The 17,187-nt window shown below is 44.2% G+C and overlaps 1 protein-coding gene across 7 annotated transcripts in view; it reads left to right on the forward strand.

Moving 5' to 3' along the window:
- The window catches only part of NEIL3 (nei like DNA glycosylase 3), a 50,178-nt gene that overhangs the window by 15,969 nt on the left and 17,022 nt on the right, over positions 1-17,187 (forward strand). For all 7 annotated transcript variants that reach the window (XR_012904250.1, XR_012904249.1, XM_075930241.1 and 4 more), the window contains 3 exons: positions 1,757-1,970; positions 8,177-8,251; positions 10,252-10,418. Coding sequence is in view for 5 of the 7 variants with exons in the window: in XM_075930241.1 (XP_075786356.1) it covers positions 1,757-1,970; positions 8,177-8,251; positions 10,252-10,418 (456 nt within the window). In the remaining 2 variants the exon portion in view is untranslated. The remainder of the gene's footprint in view (positions 1-1,756; positions 1,971-8,176; positions 8,252-10,251; positions 10,419-17,187) is intronic.

The following is a 17,187-nucleotide window of genomic DNA, read 5'->3' on the forward strand; positions in this document are numbered from 1 at the left end:
TCCAGGAAGCCCGGGGCAAAGCAGCTTTGCCTCGGGCTTCCTGTAGTCAGCCGCTGGTCAGTTTCAGCAGCGGCTGAATCGGGGACACCTGGGGTACAATATGTACCAGTTCCGACTTACATTCAACTTAAGAACAAACCTACAGTCCCTATCTTGTACGTAACCCGGGGACTGCCTATACTCACCTGGGATGTGGAAGATCCTTGTTTGAAGTCTTCCCTTTGCCTAATGAGGATAAAGATGGCAGATCCCCTGTTCAAATCCTGTCAGGGGAATGTCCTAACCACTCCACTGTGGGATATTTTGGTGTCTGTCTCACTCAGTCTTGCTTGTAGGTGCTGTTCCAATTGTGGATGAATAACTGTTGATTGGATTAGACAATTGGAAATTGAGTGACTGTGTTGCCTATTGGTTAGGGCACTCACTTAGGAAATGAGAGCCAGGATCCAGTTCTCCTACTCCAGTGATACTTGTATGATTTATCCACAATGGAACAGTTTCAGTGGAAGAGACTAAGGGACCCCCATCTCAGAATATTCCATCACACAGTGTTTAGGGCACTCTCCGGCAGACCCCCCAGTCAAATCTTTGGGCAGAATAGGGACTTGAATTGGTGTCTCCCACATCCCAAAAAATTGAGAGGGAGTTACTCCTGTCTCAATCCCCACTCCCATAAATTTTGTAAAGCGTTAGGTGGTCTTGAACATGTCCACTAGATTAGGGGCTACATGTCAGGTAGATGAACAACTGTCTTCCCCTGGTTCATGAATCATTTGGCGGTTAGGCAGGAGATACGCATCAGGAGGCCCATTTGCCTACTCAGAGACAAAAGCTTAGGCATCTAGGCTATGTGTACACAGCAACATTATTTCAAAATAACTACTGTTATTTCGAAATAGCATAGTCCACATCTACACAGCCGGCAGTTATTTTGACATAATGTCGAAATACTGTCAAGTTGGAGGACTCATACTCTGACTCCTGTAACCCACATTGTACGAGGAGTAAGGGAAGTCAGAGGAAGAGTGCTCTGTTTCAAAATGAGTGCTCTGTAGACAGCACCAAAACTTGAAATAAGCAGTTTCAAAATAAGCTGCGCAATTGACGTAGCTCAGTTTGCATATTTTATTTTGAGTTAAGCCCTGCTGTATAGACGCGTCCCTAGTGAACTTTTTCTGCAAAAGTTTAGGTGCCAAACAAGTTCAGGTTTCTATAGAGTTAGGTTGGAACCCAGAGAGTTTTGTGAATTGTAGTGGTGCATAAAAATGGGATTAGAGTGTCTAAATCTGGGGATTAGCTTTCCAGTATCTTGATGAATCTTGCTCAGAGGGACTTGCCACACGAGAAGTTTATGGTGGAGAGAGGGATGGAAACCAGGTCCCAGACTAGTTCCCTGCCCATTGGGCCATCTTCCCCTATATTTAGTTACAATTGAGAGTCTCTCCTTTGGAAATAATTTGGAAATATAATTTCTAAAGCCAGACTGGCAATTATTCTTGGAGCTGATCTGAACAAAGATAGAATGTGTGCTTATGGATGTGGCTTGGCACTAACCTAATCTATGTATATGTACTTAAACCACCATATTAAAAAAAAAAGAAAGGTTAAGACTTGTTTTTCTATGCATGTCATGAGTATCTGGGGGCTTTTTGATCAGTGTGTAATGTGCGATTACACTCAGAAATACTACACATTGTGGAAGTGGAGTCTAGTTACATGCAATATAGATTATTTTGTGTTTTGTCTTGTCTTGCAGGAATGCCGCTGAAAGCAAGCAGAAAATAAGAATGATGGAAGACTTAGATGTATGCTCATCAAAATTTAGTTTTTTACGAGCAGAAAGTGAGATAAAGCGACAAAAAGGTCGCATGCTATGTGATGTGTTATTGGATCAGGGAGTATTACCTGGAGTTGGAAATATCATAAAAAATGAAGCACTCTTTGACAGTGGTCTCCATCCTGTTGTTAAAGTACGTGAAGTATTTCCAGGGACTCCTTCTATATTCTTGTATTGTAAGCAGCTATTAAGAACATAAACATGTGTCTACAAGACAATTGGTCTAGTTTAGATATTTGTAAGGAGGAGCTTGTAAGGTCTCCATATTTTTCCCCCCTGCACTTACCCTAATTATTTCCATCTCGGATGCCAGTGATCCCTACTGTCATGTTTGACCAGACCTGGGTAAAATATCTTCTGTGGTCCGGATCTGGCGGTGCGCCCCCTCTTTCCCCCTGTATACTTGGCACCCCGCATGCTTCTGAATGAAGCTGCTGCTGGGTTCTGTTTGAACAGCTGTGAGTTTTCACACATTGCTCCTGTCCCCAGCACAATCCTGTTGGCCGATTTTTGGCCAATGGGAGCTGCCTGTTGTCAACAGGCCGTTTCAGAAGCACCTTCCCCTCAGGTTTGTAGCTGTTCAAAAACCAAATGGCCCCTGCAGCAAGTATGGAGGTAGGGCAGGCAGAGGGGTCTGCTCGAGAGAGCTGCTGGCTAGGAGTCAAGCAGGCAAGTCTGCCAGTCAGAGCCGGATTCTGGCCCCTCAACCCTTTGCCCTGCTACCCCTCAGAACCCAGTGTGCCCCCATGCCCCCTCCCAGGTCTTGCACCCCAAACCCTCTGCCGCATGTCACAACCCAAACTCTCTGCCCCCTTTTGCCTCTCCCAGATCCTGCACCCCAACCCCTGCCCCGTGTCACAATCCAAACCCCTGCACCACCTCCTGCATTCCAGTCCCCTGCCCCAAGTCACGGTCCCTCTTCCCCTAAGTCAGTGGTTCCCAACCTTTTTGATTCCGGGGACCAACAGACCCATTTTGGCACATCAGCAACATTTTATTTGCATATTTGACTATTCATTATGCAAATAAAGCATTGCCAGTCCACCAAAAGCACAGCCCCCAGTACAGCCCCCCACCCCATAGAGGCCCCCCCACACCACCAGACACACCAGTATCAGCTTCCTGTCCCCATAGCCCCCCAATGCCAGCTCTACCCCCATAGCCCCCCTACTATTAGTTCAGCCTCCAGAGCCCCCAAGCACTAGCCCCACCCCTGAAGCCCCCAGTGCTTTCCCCACCCCCCTCACTTAGCCCTGCGCTGCTGCCCATGTGGCTGTGGCACTGAGGGCTGGGGAACACCGCTCAGCGCCTCCCTGCCCATTGCAGCTGTTGGGAAAGGTATGTCCTGCTCTGCCTCTCCGCCAACCAGCGCCGGGCAGGAGACGGGTCTCCTCCCAGTTGCAGAAGAGTGTTCACTGCATGGCAGGAGGGTCCTCCTGCTGTGCAGGGAAGTGCTCTTCCACAGCCAGGAGACCCACACCTACCTGCCGGTTGGCTGAGAGGCGGGTTAGGACATGCCTCTTCCAGCAGCCGTGGCAAGAGCGGTGTACCCCAGCCCCCGTTCCCAGAGCCACTGTGGCCAGCAGCCAGAGGTCTGCAGCCCATTGGGAACCACTGCCCTAGGTTATAGCACAACCCCTTTCCCCTACATCCTAGTCCCCTTCCCCAGGTCACAACACCCTCTTGCCCAAGGTCACAACTCAAACCTCTGCATTCTAGTCCCTTAACCCAAGTCAAGGGTTCTGCCTCCTTCATCCAAACTCTTTCCCAGGACCCACACCCTCTCCTGCACCCCAATCCCTTATTGAAAGCTCCCTTCTGCACCCAACCTCCATCCCAGACCCAGCACCTCCTCCATTAATATGAGTGTGTGGCCCCTGACCACTTTCCAAATTCTTAGAGTGAGTCCCATAAAAAAACTATTGTCCACCCCTGTGTTTGACCATCCTGCCTTAGGGGGTTAGTGTGGCACTCTCTGGAGTCCTGTCAAAATGACTTATGGGTTGGATATGAAAGTTGTTGCGGCACTGCATTCACCAAAAGGCAAGCATGCGATCTCTTCAACTCATATCCTTTCTTGACTAGAATAAATGTAATTTTCAAATTCTGACCCACTGTCTTGAATCATGTGGGCTACTGTGATATTACCATGCCAGCCCATTATAAAATAAATTAATAAGCATATTACAGACAGCTTGCATTTTGCTTGCTAAAATTCCTACAAAAATCCCTGTGGGCTCTACATAGTTTACATTGCAACATATTTTCTTCATCATATTCAGTTTCTTTAGTACCTCAGATTCTGCTGTCAAGCTTTTCCCATGCAGTTCATTCACAATACATCATGGGACTAGATCATTGATTTAAAGCTGCAAACCTTCCTCAGCGTGCGTAGTCTTGCCCTTTGTGACAGGTCTGAATGAATGTTCTCAAAACAATTTAAGAGTACATAGATTCTTAACTAAAACAAGGTTGAGCAGAGTGAGTGTGAGAAAATTGCAAGTCAATGGAATGAAAACGTATCTAGCCTTAGACTGTTGAAAGCTAATCTAGGTGAGTTACAAATGTAGGCCCTGATCCTTTAAAATGAATCCCTGAAGTTAGGCTTTATCTAGGCTCCAGGGACCTTTCATTTGCAGGACTGGGACCTTTTAGGTTAAAGACTTACATATTCCTATAGGAATGGGCGTTAGGTTTTGTCTAAAGTGGGAAAAAGTTCCCCTGGAATTCCCACTGGTTCTGTCACTGGCTCATCTCAACAAGTGTTAAAATCAGTGGGAACCATTGCTTGGACAAGTCTCCAGCAGTTGGAGTCATTTTCACCACTGTTTCAGTTAGAGTGTATTTAATTAAAATTGTGATTAAAAACTGTTTAGCTGCCAAAACCTTGTCTACGCTCCAGCTCCCATTGGTTTTAACACTAGTTCAGCTGAATTATTGTAGTGAATCTTTTTGTCTGTTTCCTCAGTGTTGACATAGCTCTAGAGTTCAAGTATTTCTGTCCATTTTCTCAGGTACTTTTGTTCACTCCATTGTTAGTTTTGCTCACAGTTTGAGCCCTGGTGCCAGTGCAACTTCCACATGACAACTGTGTTTGCCAGCTAATACTAATCATGCTAAGAATTGAAAACCCTTTGCCTCTCACTTTGCGTGCTTCCTAAAGGTATGTCTATTTAGGGATAAAATCTCTGTGTGGCTGGCTTTGTGGGTCAGCTTACTTGGGCCTGCAGGGCTTGGGCTGTAGGGCTAAAAATTGTAGTGTAAATGTTAAGGCTTAGCCTCAGACCTTCCATGCTCATAGGGACCAGCCCAGGCTAGAAAACTTACACAGTGATTTTTCCATCGTTGGAGCTGGAGCCCTGCTAGTCTCAGTAAACAGACCCAGACCTGCTGTGTGTGTGGATTTTTTTTTTGTAATTTCTCGGTAGACATATACCCTAAGTTACAGGAAAAACAGAAGTGCTGTGGGGTTTGTCTTAGGAGTTAAATCTGGGCTCAGGGGCAGATGCACATTTCAAAGTTTAGAGACCCATATCAGAAAATGTGTTGCTAGACACACTCTCCTGATTAAATGGATTCAACTCAAGTGTGTCCATGGAGATGTGCACTCTTGTTGTAGCTGTGTTGATCCCAGGATACTAGAGACAACATGGTTGTGATAATATCTCTTATTGGACTAACTTCTGGTGGTGAGAGAGATGAGCATATAAAGCTTACACGGAGTTGTTTTTCAGCTCTAAGAACCCTCAGAGTCTCAGCGGAATTTGAGTTGAACAGATGTTTACCATGAGTAGTTAGCTCACAGTTCAAGAGACCATTCAAGTGAGGTGGCCTGATAGTTCCTTGTAGTCATAGAGGGGAAAGGCAGAAAAAAGAGAGGCTCGTGAGGGGAAGTGTGGAATGGGTTATAGATTGTTGTAATAAAGTGATAAATCCAGGTTCTTTATTTAGTCCATGATTTTTAGTATCTAACATGTTCAGAATTTAAGGTCCAGGGCTCATCTTTTGAAGTCATTGTGCAGGTTTTCTTTGAAGATGAGGTCTTGAGCAGATAGATGTAGAGTGATCGCTTTGTGAAAAGTGATCATCCACAGCTGGTATGGTGTTTGTCGCTTATTAGTTATCTGTGTGAGTTCATTAAAGGGCAGAGTGAACCTCTTACTACCACTAGGGATGTCTTGGTATCAGAGGCAGCAAGGGGGCAGGAGCAGAAGTCAGTGTTGCAGGGAGTTGGCTTACAAGCCGGTTCCCTCCAGCACTGGCTCCATGGTGCCACCTAACCCTCTCCTCTGTGGGGAGGCTGCTTCATAGCAGCCTCTATCTGTGGCGAGTCTGAACCCACTGTGGGCAGACACTACTTCATGACAGCAGCCCTTGTCCATAGTGGGGGTCTGCGTGCCCTGCAGATAGAGGCTGCTCTGCATCCTACAGAGCGGCCTCTGTTCATGGTGACTCTGGGCCCGCTGCAGGCAGTGGCTGGTCTTTGGGGTCCCAGCTCCCCATAGAGAGTGGCTGCTCCGCATCTGTCCCCAGGGAATTTGGGCCATCCACAAACAGGAGCTGCTGCCATGCTGCGCTGCTTCCTCTGTATCAAAGGCAGTAGCACGGGGCAGCAGTCAGCCAGTCTGCGAAGGGAGCTGGTTTTTAAACTGTCTCTCCTCATGGACTGGCTCCCCCTGTCACCTGTGCTACTGCCTGTGATACAGAGGCAGCAGAGCAGAGACGCAGGGAGTGGGCTGGGAGTGCACTGGCTGCTGGTCCCACCGCTGGAGACTACTGAATACTTGAGTAATAGCAAATATATCATGCAGTTACATGACTATTCAGTTACCCGATATCTAACATCCCTAGCTGCCATGTAGCTGTTATTGGAGTATGCAGTGCACTGCACGAGTTACACCACGTGTTGTGATAGGCACATTTAGGACTCCTGGATCTTGAAGTGTGTTGTGGGGGATGCTGATCATCAAAGCAGTGGAAATAGCTCTACAAAGCTTTTGCATCTGTTGTTTTGGTGTGGTCTGGTGCCACTTTAGTTGGTGTGTCCTGTTCTGTGAAGGGATTGCTTCTGATTATGAGGCTGGAGGCAAGGGGGTTATTTGAGGAAAAGTGGGAGTTCAGACGATATTTCATTGAAAATGGCATCTCCATCAAGTATGAGTTTTAAGTGTTTGATACTCCATAGCGTGGGTTCCAATGTGGGATGATAAGGGATAACTAAGGCTACGATTTAGTCTCAGATAATTTCAGTAACAGTCATGGACAGATTATGGGCAATAAACAAAAATTAACAGCCATGACCTGTCCAAGAATTATACTTTAAATACCCTAACTAAATCTTGAGGGATTGCTGCTGAGGGGGAGAGGAGGTGGGCTAGGGCCAGTGGCTGCTTTGGTTGTCCTAGGACCACTACCTAAAGCTGCTCAAACAGTGGCCTGTGAAGCTGGCTGGGGTGTCAGCTGCAGAGCTGTTCCAGCAGCAGCCAATATGGCTGTCACTAGTGCCACTTGAGCACCTAGCTCTGGAGCCAGCTGCATGGGTGCCCCTGGGGTCAGCCACACTGACTACTGTAGAAGTTACGGAGGTCGCAGAAAGTTATGGAATCCTTGTGAAAACTAGAGGTATGCAGTCGGAGAGGTATTCATTTCCATATTGAAGCAAGAGGTGATGTTGCACACAAGAGAATTAAATTTTCTAACAACAAGATTCTAAATCATGGAGGTGTTGGCGTTAACCTGTAGACTCCAACAAGAAACCAAAAGGCAGCTAGTGAAGATTACTACATGTAATTGAAACCCACTTCATTTTCCTCTGGGGACCATTAGGTGAACCTTGAAGTTAAAATATTGAAACTTTATAGCTATTTTGGGGGAAGCTGCATAGACACTGTGAAATAATAAGTAAGCATATTTGTGTATACAAATATACAGCAGAAGATGCAAAAAAAGTACAAGAATATTTGAGACCAAGCAGCTGTGTAATGTCCTGTTTGTTGGGGAAGTCCACAGACACTGATCAGATTCATCCTTAGCAGTATGTGGATCCTGGAACACTCCTTACTCTGCTCCCACCCCACTTCACTCCTGCTCTACCTCTGCTCTGTCCCTTCCTCCTAGCCCATCCCTGCCTCCATTCTGCCCCTTTCCCAAAGCTCCTGACCCCTCCTTTCCAGAGTGACATCAGGAGCTGCTGGCTCCTGCTCCCCTCTAAAGTGCGGGACCTAAGGTGACCACCCTGAACAGCCTCTATCTCTAATTATACATTTCTTTACTATAGTTGCTCCAGTGTATTATAGTGTTATAAATGCATTTTTAAAAATATTTTTGCCTTATTCACAGGCTTGTCAATTAACAGATGAACAGACACATCACTTGGTGAAAATGATCCGTGATTTTACTCTTCTCTTTTATAAGGTGAGAGCAATAATTTCTAGGAGAGAAAGTCCATTGTAATTTTGCACCAAAACGTATAAGCTATATGTAGCCATCTAGTGGAAACAGTTAAAAGAATCAGTAAGTCAGTCTGCTGGAAGTGGGAAGGACTTTTTGATTCAGGCACTGTTGAGAAAAAACAAGCAAATGCAAGAACGTTTGTGGGTAATTGGATCCTCATGGCTTTGTTAATGAAGTCTGAAATGAGATGTGTGGTTATTTAAATATAAAGAGTAGATTTAACCTCCAGCTTTTTAGATTTTGATCTTAAATTATGCAGCAATAGAGTAGATCCCTTCACTCACCAAGGCAATCTTCTCATTCATCCAGGGAAGAGTGGAACTTTTAAAACCCTGAATCCTCTGAAGTCAGCAAGAGAGAGGTAGTCAGAACTGAGAGTTAGGAGATTCTGTTCCTGGCCGTACTAGGAATTTTTAGTGTGCTATTGGCCAAGCAGCTTACCCTTTCTGTGGCTTAGCTTTGCAGTGTTTAAAATAGGTATAGTGTTCTGCATTTACATAGCATTTGCTATTTAGGAACCTCAGAGGGCTTTTAAAGAATGTCCCTAAAATTTCTTGAAGATAGCTTCCTCGCTATCCCATTTTGCAGTGTTATTAGTAAGAGTGGTAATAATTTCATCTTTGTTTCTAAAATATTAAATACTGTGGGGTATGCAAATTCTAGTTAAACTTTACACAATTGCAAATATTTTGGGTATTGTTTTGTATAAACAAACTTTGTTGGGTACTCTTAAAAATATTATGGAAATAGGAAGGAATGCAAGGATTTAACAACTCTCTCTTTATATTTAAAAAAGTTTTTTCTGTGGGATGACAGAGCGATGTCTTCACATCAGTCTGTCCCACAGGAAAAGCCCCACTCACTCCCAGCTTGGCCTTTCTCAGGGCCCGTTGAGGGCTGGGGCTGCCTATGGCCCCAGCACACTGCTTGCCTTCCCAGCTAGGGGACAGGAGGGCCAGTGTAGCTCGGGTCCGGTCTCTCCCAGGGCGGCGGGTGGTAGCTGCATGGCCTTCCCCAGAGTTGCAGCGGGGTGGAGCAGGAGCCGCGAGCTGCATGGCCCTTCCCCTTCCCTCCCCTGTGCTCTGGGAGGAGGGGCGGGAGCTGGCCCTTCCTCTCCCTCTGTCCCTGATGCTCTCGAGGTGGGGCTGAGAGGTGGCAGGGGAGAAGAGGACCATTCCTGACTGGTCCAAACCCCAGGAAGCCAGGCAGGAGAGGGGCCGGGCCTAGCCATGCCAAGGCTTTGGCCTGGTCCAGCCCCAGGAGGCCAGGGGGACAGGGACAGGCCTGGTCACACATGGCTTTGGCCAGGCTCAAGCCCCCAGAGGCTGAAGGGGAGAGGGCTAGGCCTGGCATGGCCTCGGCCAGGAGGAGGGGGGTGGTAGGTTATGCCATGGTGGGGCGGGGTGAACTGGAGCAGCAGTGGGTCGGGGGAGATTGGGCCCAGGCTGATGTGGCTGCAGAGGTGCGGGGAGGGCAAGGGTGGAGAGGAGAGAAAAAGGGCCTGGGCTGGTGCAGCTCAGAGCAGGAGGCAGGAAGGGGCCTGGGCTGGCGCGTCCACAACCTGGCCTTCCCCAGTGGCTGTGGAGAGAGCCAGGGTTGCCTACCCCCTGTAAGAGGGGGGCTGGTGAGTGAAGCAGGCAGGGTGCACTGCCTCCTAATGTTCCAAATCACAGATTGGCTGGTAATGAGAACATAACTCTAAATATAGAACAGAAATTCAAGAAAATTGAATTGTTAATATTTGAATGAAGTGGTATTAATTCATGCTTGAATCTGATGCAAAGACAATTGAGTATAGCCGTTCTTAATTATTTGAGTAATATTTTAGCTACAAAGCTGTCAGTTCATGTGTATGCATTCACTTTCTCTGTCACTCTCTATAATTCTATTTTGGAGGATACAGAAGTCTTGCATTGAATCAAATCGTGTTCTAATCGCATTATAAAAATGTTCTATTTTAGTGCCGCAAGACAGGATCAGCACTCTACAAACATTACAAAGTGTACAAACGCCCTAACTGTGGTCAATGCACTGGAAAGATCATTGTTTGTCGTTTAGGAGAGAATAACAGGATGACATACTTCTGTCCACAGTGTCAAAAGGATAAACCTCATCTTGTTGATGTTAGGTATGGCATTTGGTTTATAACTCTTTGAAATGTGACCCCACTCTGAAACATACTGAAAAAAACCTGTTCCCAGTATGTATTCAAACTCTGTATGTTGCCTTTACTGACAAAAAGGGACTTTTATGCCCTCCTCTTCCCCCTCTCTCCTGGTAAATTAAATTCTATGTGGTTGGCTAAATTCCAGTTCCAAATTCCCTGTTCAAACCTTTGAAATCATTTGAATCATCAAGTGTTAGCCAATGCAATTTTGTTGCTATTACTCTTACTCTCATTCTAGTTGTACGCCTATCATCTTTTACTCATTTCTTCCATTGTAAATGAGATCCAGCTTATGCAAATACATGTGCTTAACTTTATACATATCAGTCCTTTTGATCCGACTTGTTTGAAACTAAGCAGTTGCGTAAGTATTTGTAGATCAGGACCATCGATCATACGAGCTTCAGGACATGGACCATGTCTTCCTATATATTTGTACAATGCCTAGTGCATTGGAGCCATGGTCCTGTCTGAGTCCTTTGGACATTACCACAGTGTAAATAACTACTACTAATCCATTGCAAGCAATAGGGCTTCCCAAATGTTGCTGAGACATTTCACAATTTGGCCTGCAAAATCCTTAGCTGATCCTGATGTATGTGAAAGAAAGAATCCTACTTAACTCTGACCTCAGGTATCTCTACTATTAGAGAGAAAATAGTTTTATTTTTGAACCAAGCCATTTGATGCAGAAGCTGTTGAAATATAATACTTTAATTCTACAATAATGATGGATCCGCATGTCCTTTTCAGAAATATTTTTCCAGACAGAATTACACTTCAGTATTTGGGGGCGGGGGATTCATTGGAGCATGCAAGCCTCTCCATCTACAGGAGTCAGATAGGGCTGTATCATCACCCCTACCAGGGTCATGGTCTTTATTAAGATCCCAGTTAGTGTTGAAATCATCTCCAGAATGGATGGAAAGCTGTTTAAGCTTAGCAGGCCGAAAACTAAGAGTAAGATTTCCACCACCTCTATCATGGAACTTCAGTATGTTGATGACAAGGTGGTTTTTGCCCACTCTGAGAGAGATCTTGAAACTAGCCTGAACTTTGCTGATACTTATGCAAGTCTTGGTCTCACCCGCAACATCAAGAAGACCAAAGTGCTCTATCAGCCCTCTCCAAATGAGGTACCATTCACCCCATCTATTAAAATCAATGGAGGCGCAATGGAGAATGTTGGTAGAGAAAATAATCTTGGAAGTTACCTTTCATTCAAGGCAGATATTGGTGTAGAAATCCAACATCATCTGAGCTGTGCCAATGCAGCCTTTTCTTATTTACGGCACAGGGTTTTTGAAGATCACAACATTTGAACAGACACCAAACTTCTTGTCTATCAAGTTGTCATTCTCCCAACACTATTGTATTGGTCTGAAAGTTGGACAACCTACAGACATCACTTGGAAGTCCTTGAGAGATATCACCAATGCTGCCTCCAAGATCAAATGGGAAGACAGGCGCACTAACATCAGTGTTCTGGAAGAGGTTAAGACCACCAGTATCGAGACAGTGATCATCCATCAGAAACTTCACTGAACTGGTCATGTTCAGATACCAGACCACCACTTCCCCAAACAGGTCCTTTTTTCTCAGCTGAAAGAAGGATACCATAATATCGGAGGACAACGAAAGCATTATAAGGAATTGCTAAAGGATAATTTAAAGAAGTGCAACATTGAAGTTGACACATGGGAGACATTTGCCCAGGATCACTCGAAATGGAGAGAAGTCCTATGCCATGGCTCCCTGCATTTTGAATTTGCCTGCCAACATGCTGAAGAAGAGAAGAGGTGCAGGAGGAAGGGGAGACTGGCTTCTAGTCGTGGTCAACATCCTTCTGCTGTACTTGGAAACATCTGTCCTCGCTGTAACAGAACTTGTGGTTCAAGGATTGGCCTTATCAGCCAACTGAGGGTCCACAACTCCCAAGAAAGATGATCATACTTGGCAATGAAAGATCACCATCATAGTTACAGTGAATAAAATTATGGAAACATATTAAGAAAACTTTGAAAGTGCAACATATTAAAATGGAGCAACTGCTGCGGGCAGAGGATGCTCTCACCTGGCCAGAACGGTCCTCTACCATCCCCATTTAAGTGTTAACTGATAAAATATAAAGTTTAATTGATTAAACAGGATTTTACATCCCTAATCAGTGGTGGTCAACCTGTGGCCTGAGGGTTTCTTGCGGCCCATCAGAGTGCTATGTGTGGCCTCTGAGACATTTTGTTTACTGTTGCCCATGCACAGGGATGCCAAATTCTATTAGTTTCCATCCATATAGGTTTTTTCCTATGAGTATTATTAAAGTGACATGTACAGAAAGCAAGGGCATGTGAAGTGAGATGCATGCTGATTGTGCTCAGAATTGTGAGAGCAGTGTGCTCCTTTTGCATCCAATCAAAGTGCTGATGCAGTTCAATTAACACACCTCACAAATTCTAGGTATGCAAGCAGTTAGCAAAAGTACGCTACCCTGGAAGATTATCTTGGTTACGACAATCTTGTAGCCCATTGACATGCCCATAGTGTGCCCTTGCAGCAAATAAGGGTAATGACATATTGGGGTGCATTAATAGGAGCATTGCCAGCAGATCTATGAAAGTTATTAGTCCCTTTTCCTCGGCATTATTCCTTGGTGAAGCCACATCTGGGATATTGTGTTCAATTCTGAGTCCCTTCTGCCCTCTGCCATTGCAGAAAGGATGTAGATGCATCGGAGAAAGTAATTAGGAGCTGGAGTTCATGACTTATGAGGAGAGGCTGAGGGATTTGGGCTTGTTTAGTCTACAGAAGAGAAGAGAGTGTGTGTGTAGGGGGGAGGGGGAGTGGAATTTGATAGAAGCCTTCAACTATCTGAAGGGGGTTCCAAAAAGGGATGGAGTGAGGCTGTTCTCAGAGGTGACAGATGACAGAACAAGGAGCAATGGTTGCAGTGGAGGAGGTCTAGTTTGGATATTAGGAAAAACTATTTCACTAGGAGGGTGGTGAAGTAATGGAATGGGTTGCCTAGAGAGATGGTGGGATCTTCCATCCCTATAAGTTTTTAATTTCTGTCTTGACAAAGCCCTGGCTGGGATGATTTACTTGGGGTTGGTCCTGCTTTTAGTGGGGTTGGACTTGATGGCCTCCTGAGGTCTCTTCCAACCCTATGATTCTATGAAAATTTTGTGGTATTTCTCAAATCTTGGGAATTTTCAGCTATTTTAATTGGACTCTTACGATTTTTCTTCTGATGGGTTTTGGGTGTAATTTACCCTTTTTGTGCCACTAAGACATTTTCAGGCTTAGACAAGTTGTACTAAATTGCAGCATTTCTGTTGGTTAAGTTGGGAAGGGGGAACATACATTTGATATCACAGAGGAGCAAGGAATACAATTTTCAAAAGAGCCTCACTTCCATTGAGCCTTCAGTTCCTTAGTGCCTAAGACATATTTGAAAATGTTACACAAATCTTCAAGAAAACAAAAATTGTAGCTAAGAATAGAGAAAATTGAAATACCCACTACCGCCACCTTCTTTTCAGGCAGTTATAACTCAAATAGCTGAAAGGATTTTACTTTAAAAACAAACTTTTAGCAACTTCAAACATAGCTTTTTTTTATAGACTAGAATTTATCATCTGGTAAAGGTAGCTGTAGACCATAATAATCTCCTCTTCCCCCCCCCCCCCCCCGTTGTTATTCATGTGTCAGAGCACACTATATTCCATTCCTTTGTGTTTTCTATTAGACAGTCCTTTTTATCAGAATGAAAATGCTCTTTTGTCAAGTGTCAAGGATTTTATGAAAAGGCTGATTTACTGCTTCAAGAAGCTCTGATTTTTAAGGCCAGAAGGGAGCATTGTGACTTGATGCAGGTGACAATGATTAAAGCATCCTCAAGACTTAGATTAATTCTATTAAATGTTCTTTACCTTATCAAATCCAAGTAGGTCTTCAGTCTTAAGATAATGAAATGACAAAAGTCCAATGAACTAAGAATGAAACCATTTTAGATTACTAAACAGTCTTCACACGTAGAGCTGTCACAGATCTGATCAAGCAACCCTCTTGGCCACTCACCAGACTGCTGTGAGGGGATCCAACCACTGAATCCCTGGGTGTTTTAAACCTCAGGAGTCTGAACAGAGACCAAACACAGTTTTTGTCCTGGGGCACTTAGACACTCACTTGGGGTGCAGATCCTATGACTAGCTCCTGCTTATGAGAGCTGCAATTATACAGGCTGCCCCTGGAATCAGTACTGACCGTGCAGGCTTCCCCTTGTAACACACTATGCACTTAGTTGAGTATTCTAAAACAGGAAATGCACAGTTCTGTGCAAAAATAACAAACCACCAGCACTACTAGTATGATTGTTTTTCTGAGAAAGTGCTTAGATACCTAACTCCAGGAGAAGGTTCATGGCTATAAATCCCATACAGAGATAGGCACTCCCTTCAATCCAGACATAGGTGCATAAGACTCTTTGGATGATGAGGCTTAATGCTCACTCCTCTCCTTGGCATTTTCTAATGGCGAGGTGGAACAGCTCCCCACTCATCTGCCTGGATCTCATTTTTAGGTGACTGACTCTCTCAATGCATTGAACAGAGAGTATGTGTACCTCAAGGCTATGGATTCCACTAGGCAGCAGACTGCCTACATCTTAGATCTTGCATTGTTGGATCTAAAACCTCTTTTTAGATATAGCCCTTTGAGACTTATCTTCCTATCTTGTCCTTTCTGACCTCACTGGTTGAGCCACTCCTCTCATCTGAGGAGGTGAGGGGGAGATCCTCCTATGAGTCCTTTTTATTGTCTAATATCACCACCTTGGTGTCCTTGTTCTGCAGTGGGTAATTTTCAGTCTCTAAACCTTTAGTCCCCAGTTGAGAGAAGTTACAGAGAACTGATTTTCCTAGAATGCAGTTACTCCTCTCCAGATGTTCATGTGCTGATCATCCTTAATGATTGACTATAGTCCCTGGTCTGGGAGGGATGGTTATAAAGGCTTGGTGGATACATAAATCTAGATTTGTCCACACTTTTCATAATATCATTGAGAATTTAGATTTTGTACAGACACATTCCTGAGATCATCATTTTAGCTGTTCAGGTTTTTTCCTCTACAGACAATTTCAATTTTTGGTGAAAATTCAAACACCAAAATCCTTCATCCAATACCAAATAGTTTCCTTTAGAAATGCTGCCATGGTAATTTGCAAGAGCTGTAGTTAGGGTGTCTCGTTTTCATTTTCCTCTGTGAAACAGGCTCCGTGGTCTGACTATGTGTCCCATGTTGCAACCTAATCTCTCCTCATGGAGAGGAGAGATGATGCATCAGAGAAGTCTCTCGTCATGGTGCATCATCGAAAATGTATTTTGGCTAGGAAGCTAGACAAACAGGCTGTGTCTACACTGGGCCACTTATTCCGGAAAATCAGCCGCTTTTCCGGAATAAGCTGCGAGCTGTCTACACTGGCCCTTGAATTTCCGGAAAAGCAACGATGCTCTACTGTACAAAATCAGCCGCTATTCCGGAAAAACTATTCTGCTCCCGCTCGGGCATGAGTCCTTATTCCAGAACACTGTTCCGGAAAAGGGCCAGTGTAGACAGCCCAGTAGTCTTTTCCGGAAAAAAGTCCCCATCGCGAAAATGGCGATCGGGGCTCTTTTCCGGAAAAGCGCGTCTACATTGGCCACAGACGCTTTTCCGGAAAAAGGGCTTTTCCAGAAAAGCAGCCTGCCAATGTAGACGCTCCTTTTCCAGAAAAACTGAAAACGGAATAGTATTCCGTTTTAAGCATTTCCGGAAATTCATACCAGTGTAGACACAGCCACATAGTATAAAGGGGCATAAAGCAACCAAAACTTCCATCTCACCAGGATTTCCAAATTAAAATATTTATATTTTTAAAATAAATATTTATTTTCTGACTAACCTACCTTTTTTGCAGAAAGATTTTTTTTTTGCAAAAAACCCACTTTTATCAGTTTTGATTGATATTTTTTTTACCAGAACTAATAAAACCTTTTAAAAATTAGTACTTATTGAACTATCCACTCCTGAATCCAAACAAGATTGCATCAAGGTAAGAAAGAGAGAGGGTAAAACTTATTAAAAGTCAATAATTCTTACCCCTGTCAAAATTAATAAATGTATAAAATATAGTCTTAGGCATGCTCAATTTGGTAGAGCTCAGATTTGGGGGGTGTTACCAATTATTGACAGCCTGATACTGTTTCATATCCACCACTAAATTTCTGAAGTGTACCAAAAGAGAAGGTGCAGTAATGCATCATGAAAATAGTTTCATGTCAGATTTCTGACGATAAATTTAAGATCTCTCTATACAACCTGGCAATCAGTAGTCAGAAATGACCAAAAAAAAAAAAAAAAGGTAGATGTGATTATTTAATGCTCTGATTCTGAACAGGTTCCTAAATACTAAGCCTATTTCAGTAAGATGCATACAACTGATATTGTAAGGCAAACTTTTATATTTAATATTAAGAACATAAGAATGGCCATACTGGGTCAGACCAAAGGTCCATCCAGCCCAGTGTCCAATGCCAGGTGCCCCAGAGGGAGTGAATCGAACAGGTAATGATCAAGCCATCTCTCTCCTGCCATCCTTCTCCACCCTATTTTTGTTTCCTTTTCATTTTTGGGCAAGTAGGTGCTTATGCTTATTATTTGTAAGCATTTCTCATTTAATTTGGCTTTTATGAA

The sequence above is a fragment of the Pelodiscus sinensis genome, chromosome 5 (genome assembly GCF_049634645.1).
Source record: "Pelodiscus sinensis isolate JC-2024 chromosome 5, ASM4963464v1, whole genome shotgun sequence".
NCBI classification, from domain to species: domain Eukaryota; kingdom Metazoa; phylum Chordata; order Testudines; family Trionychidae; genus Pelodiscus; species Pelodiscus sinensis.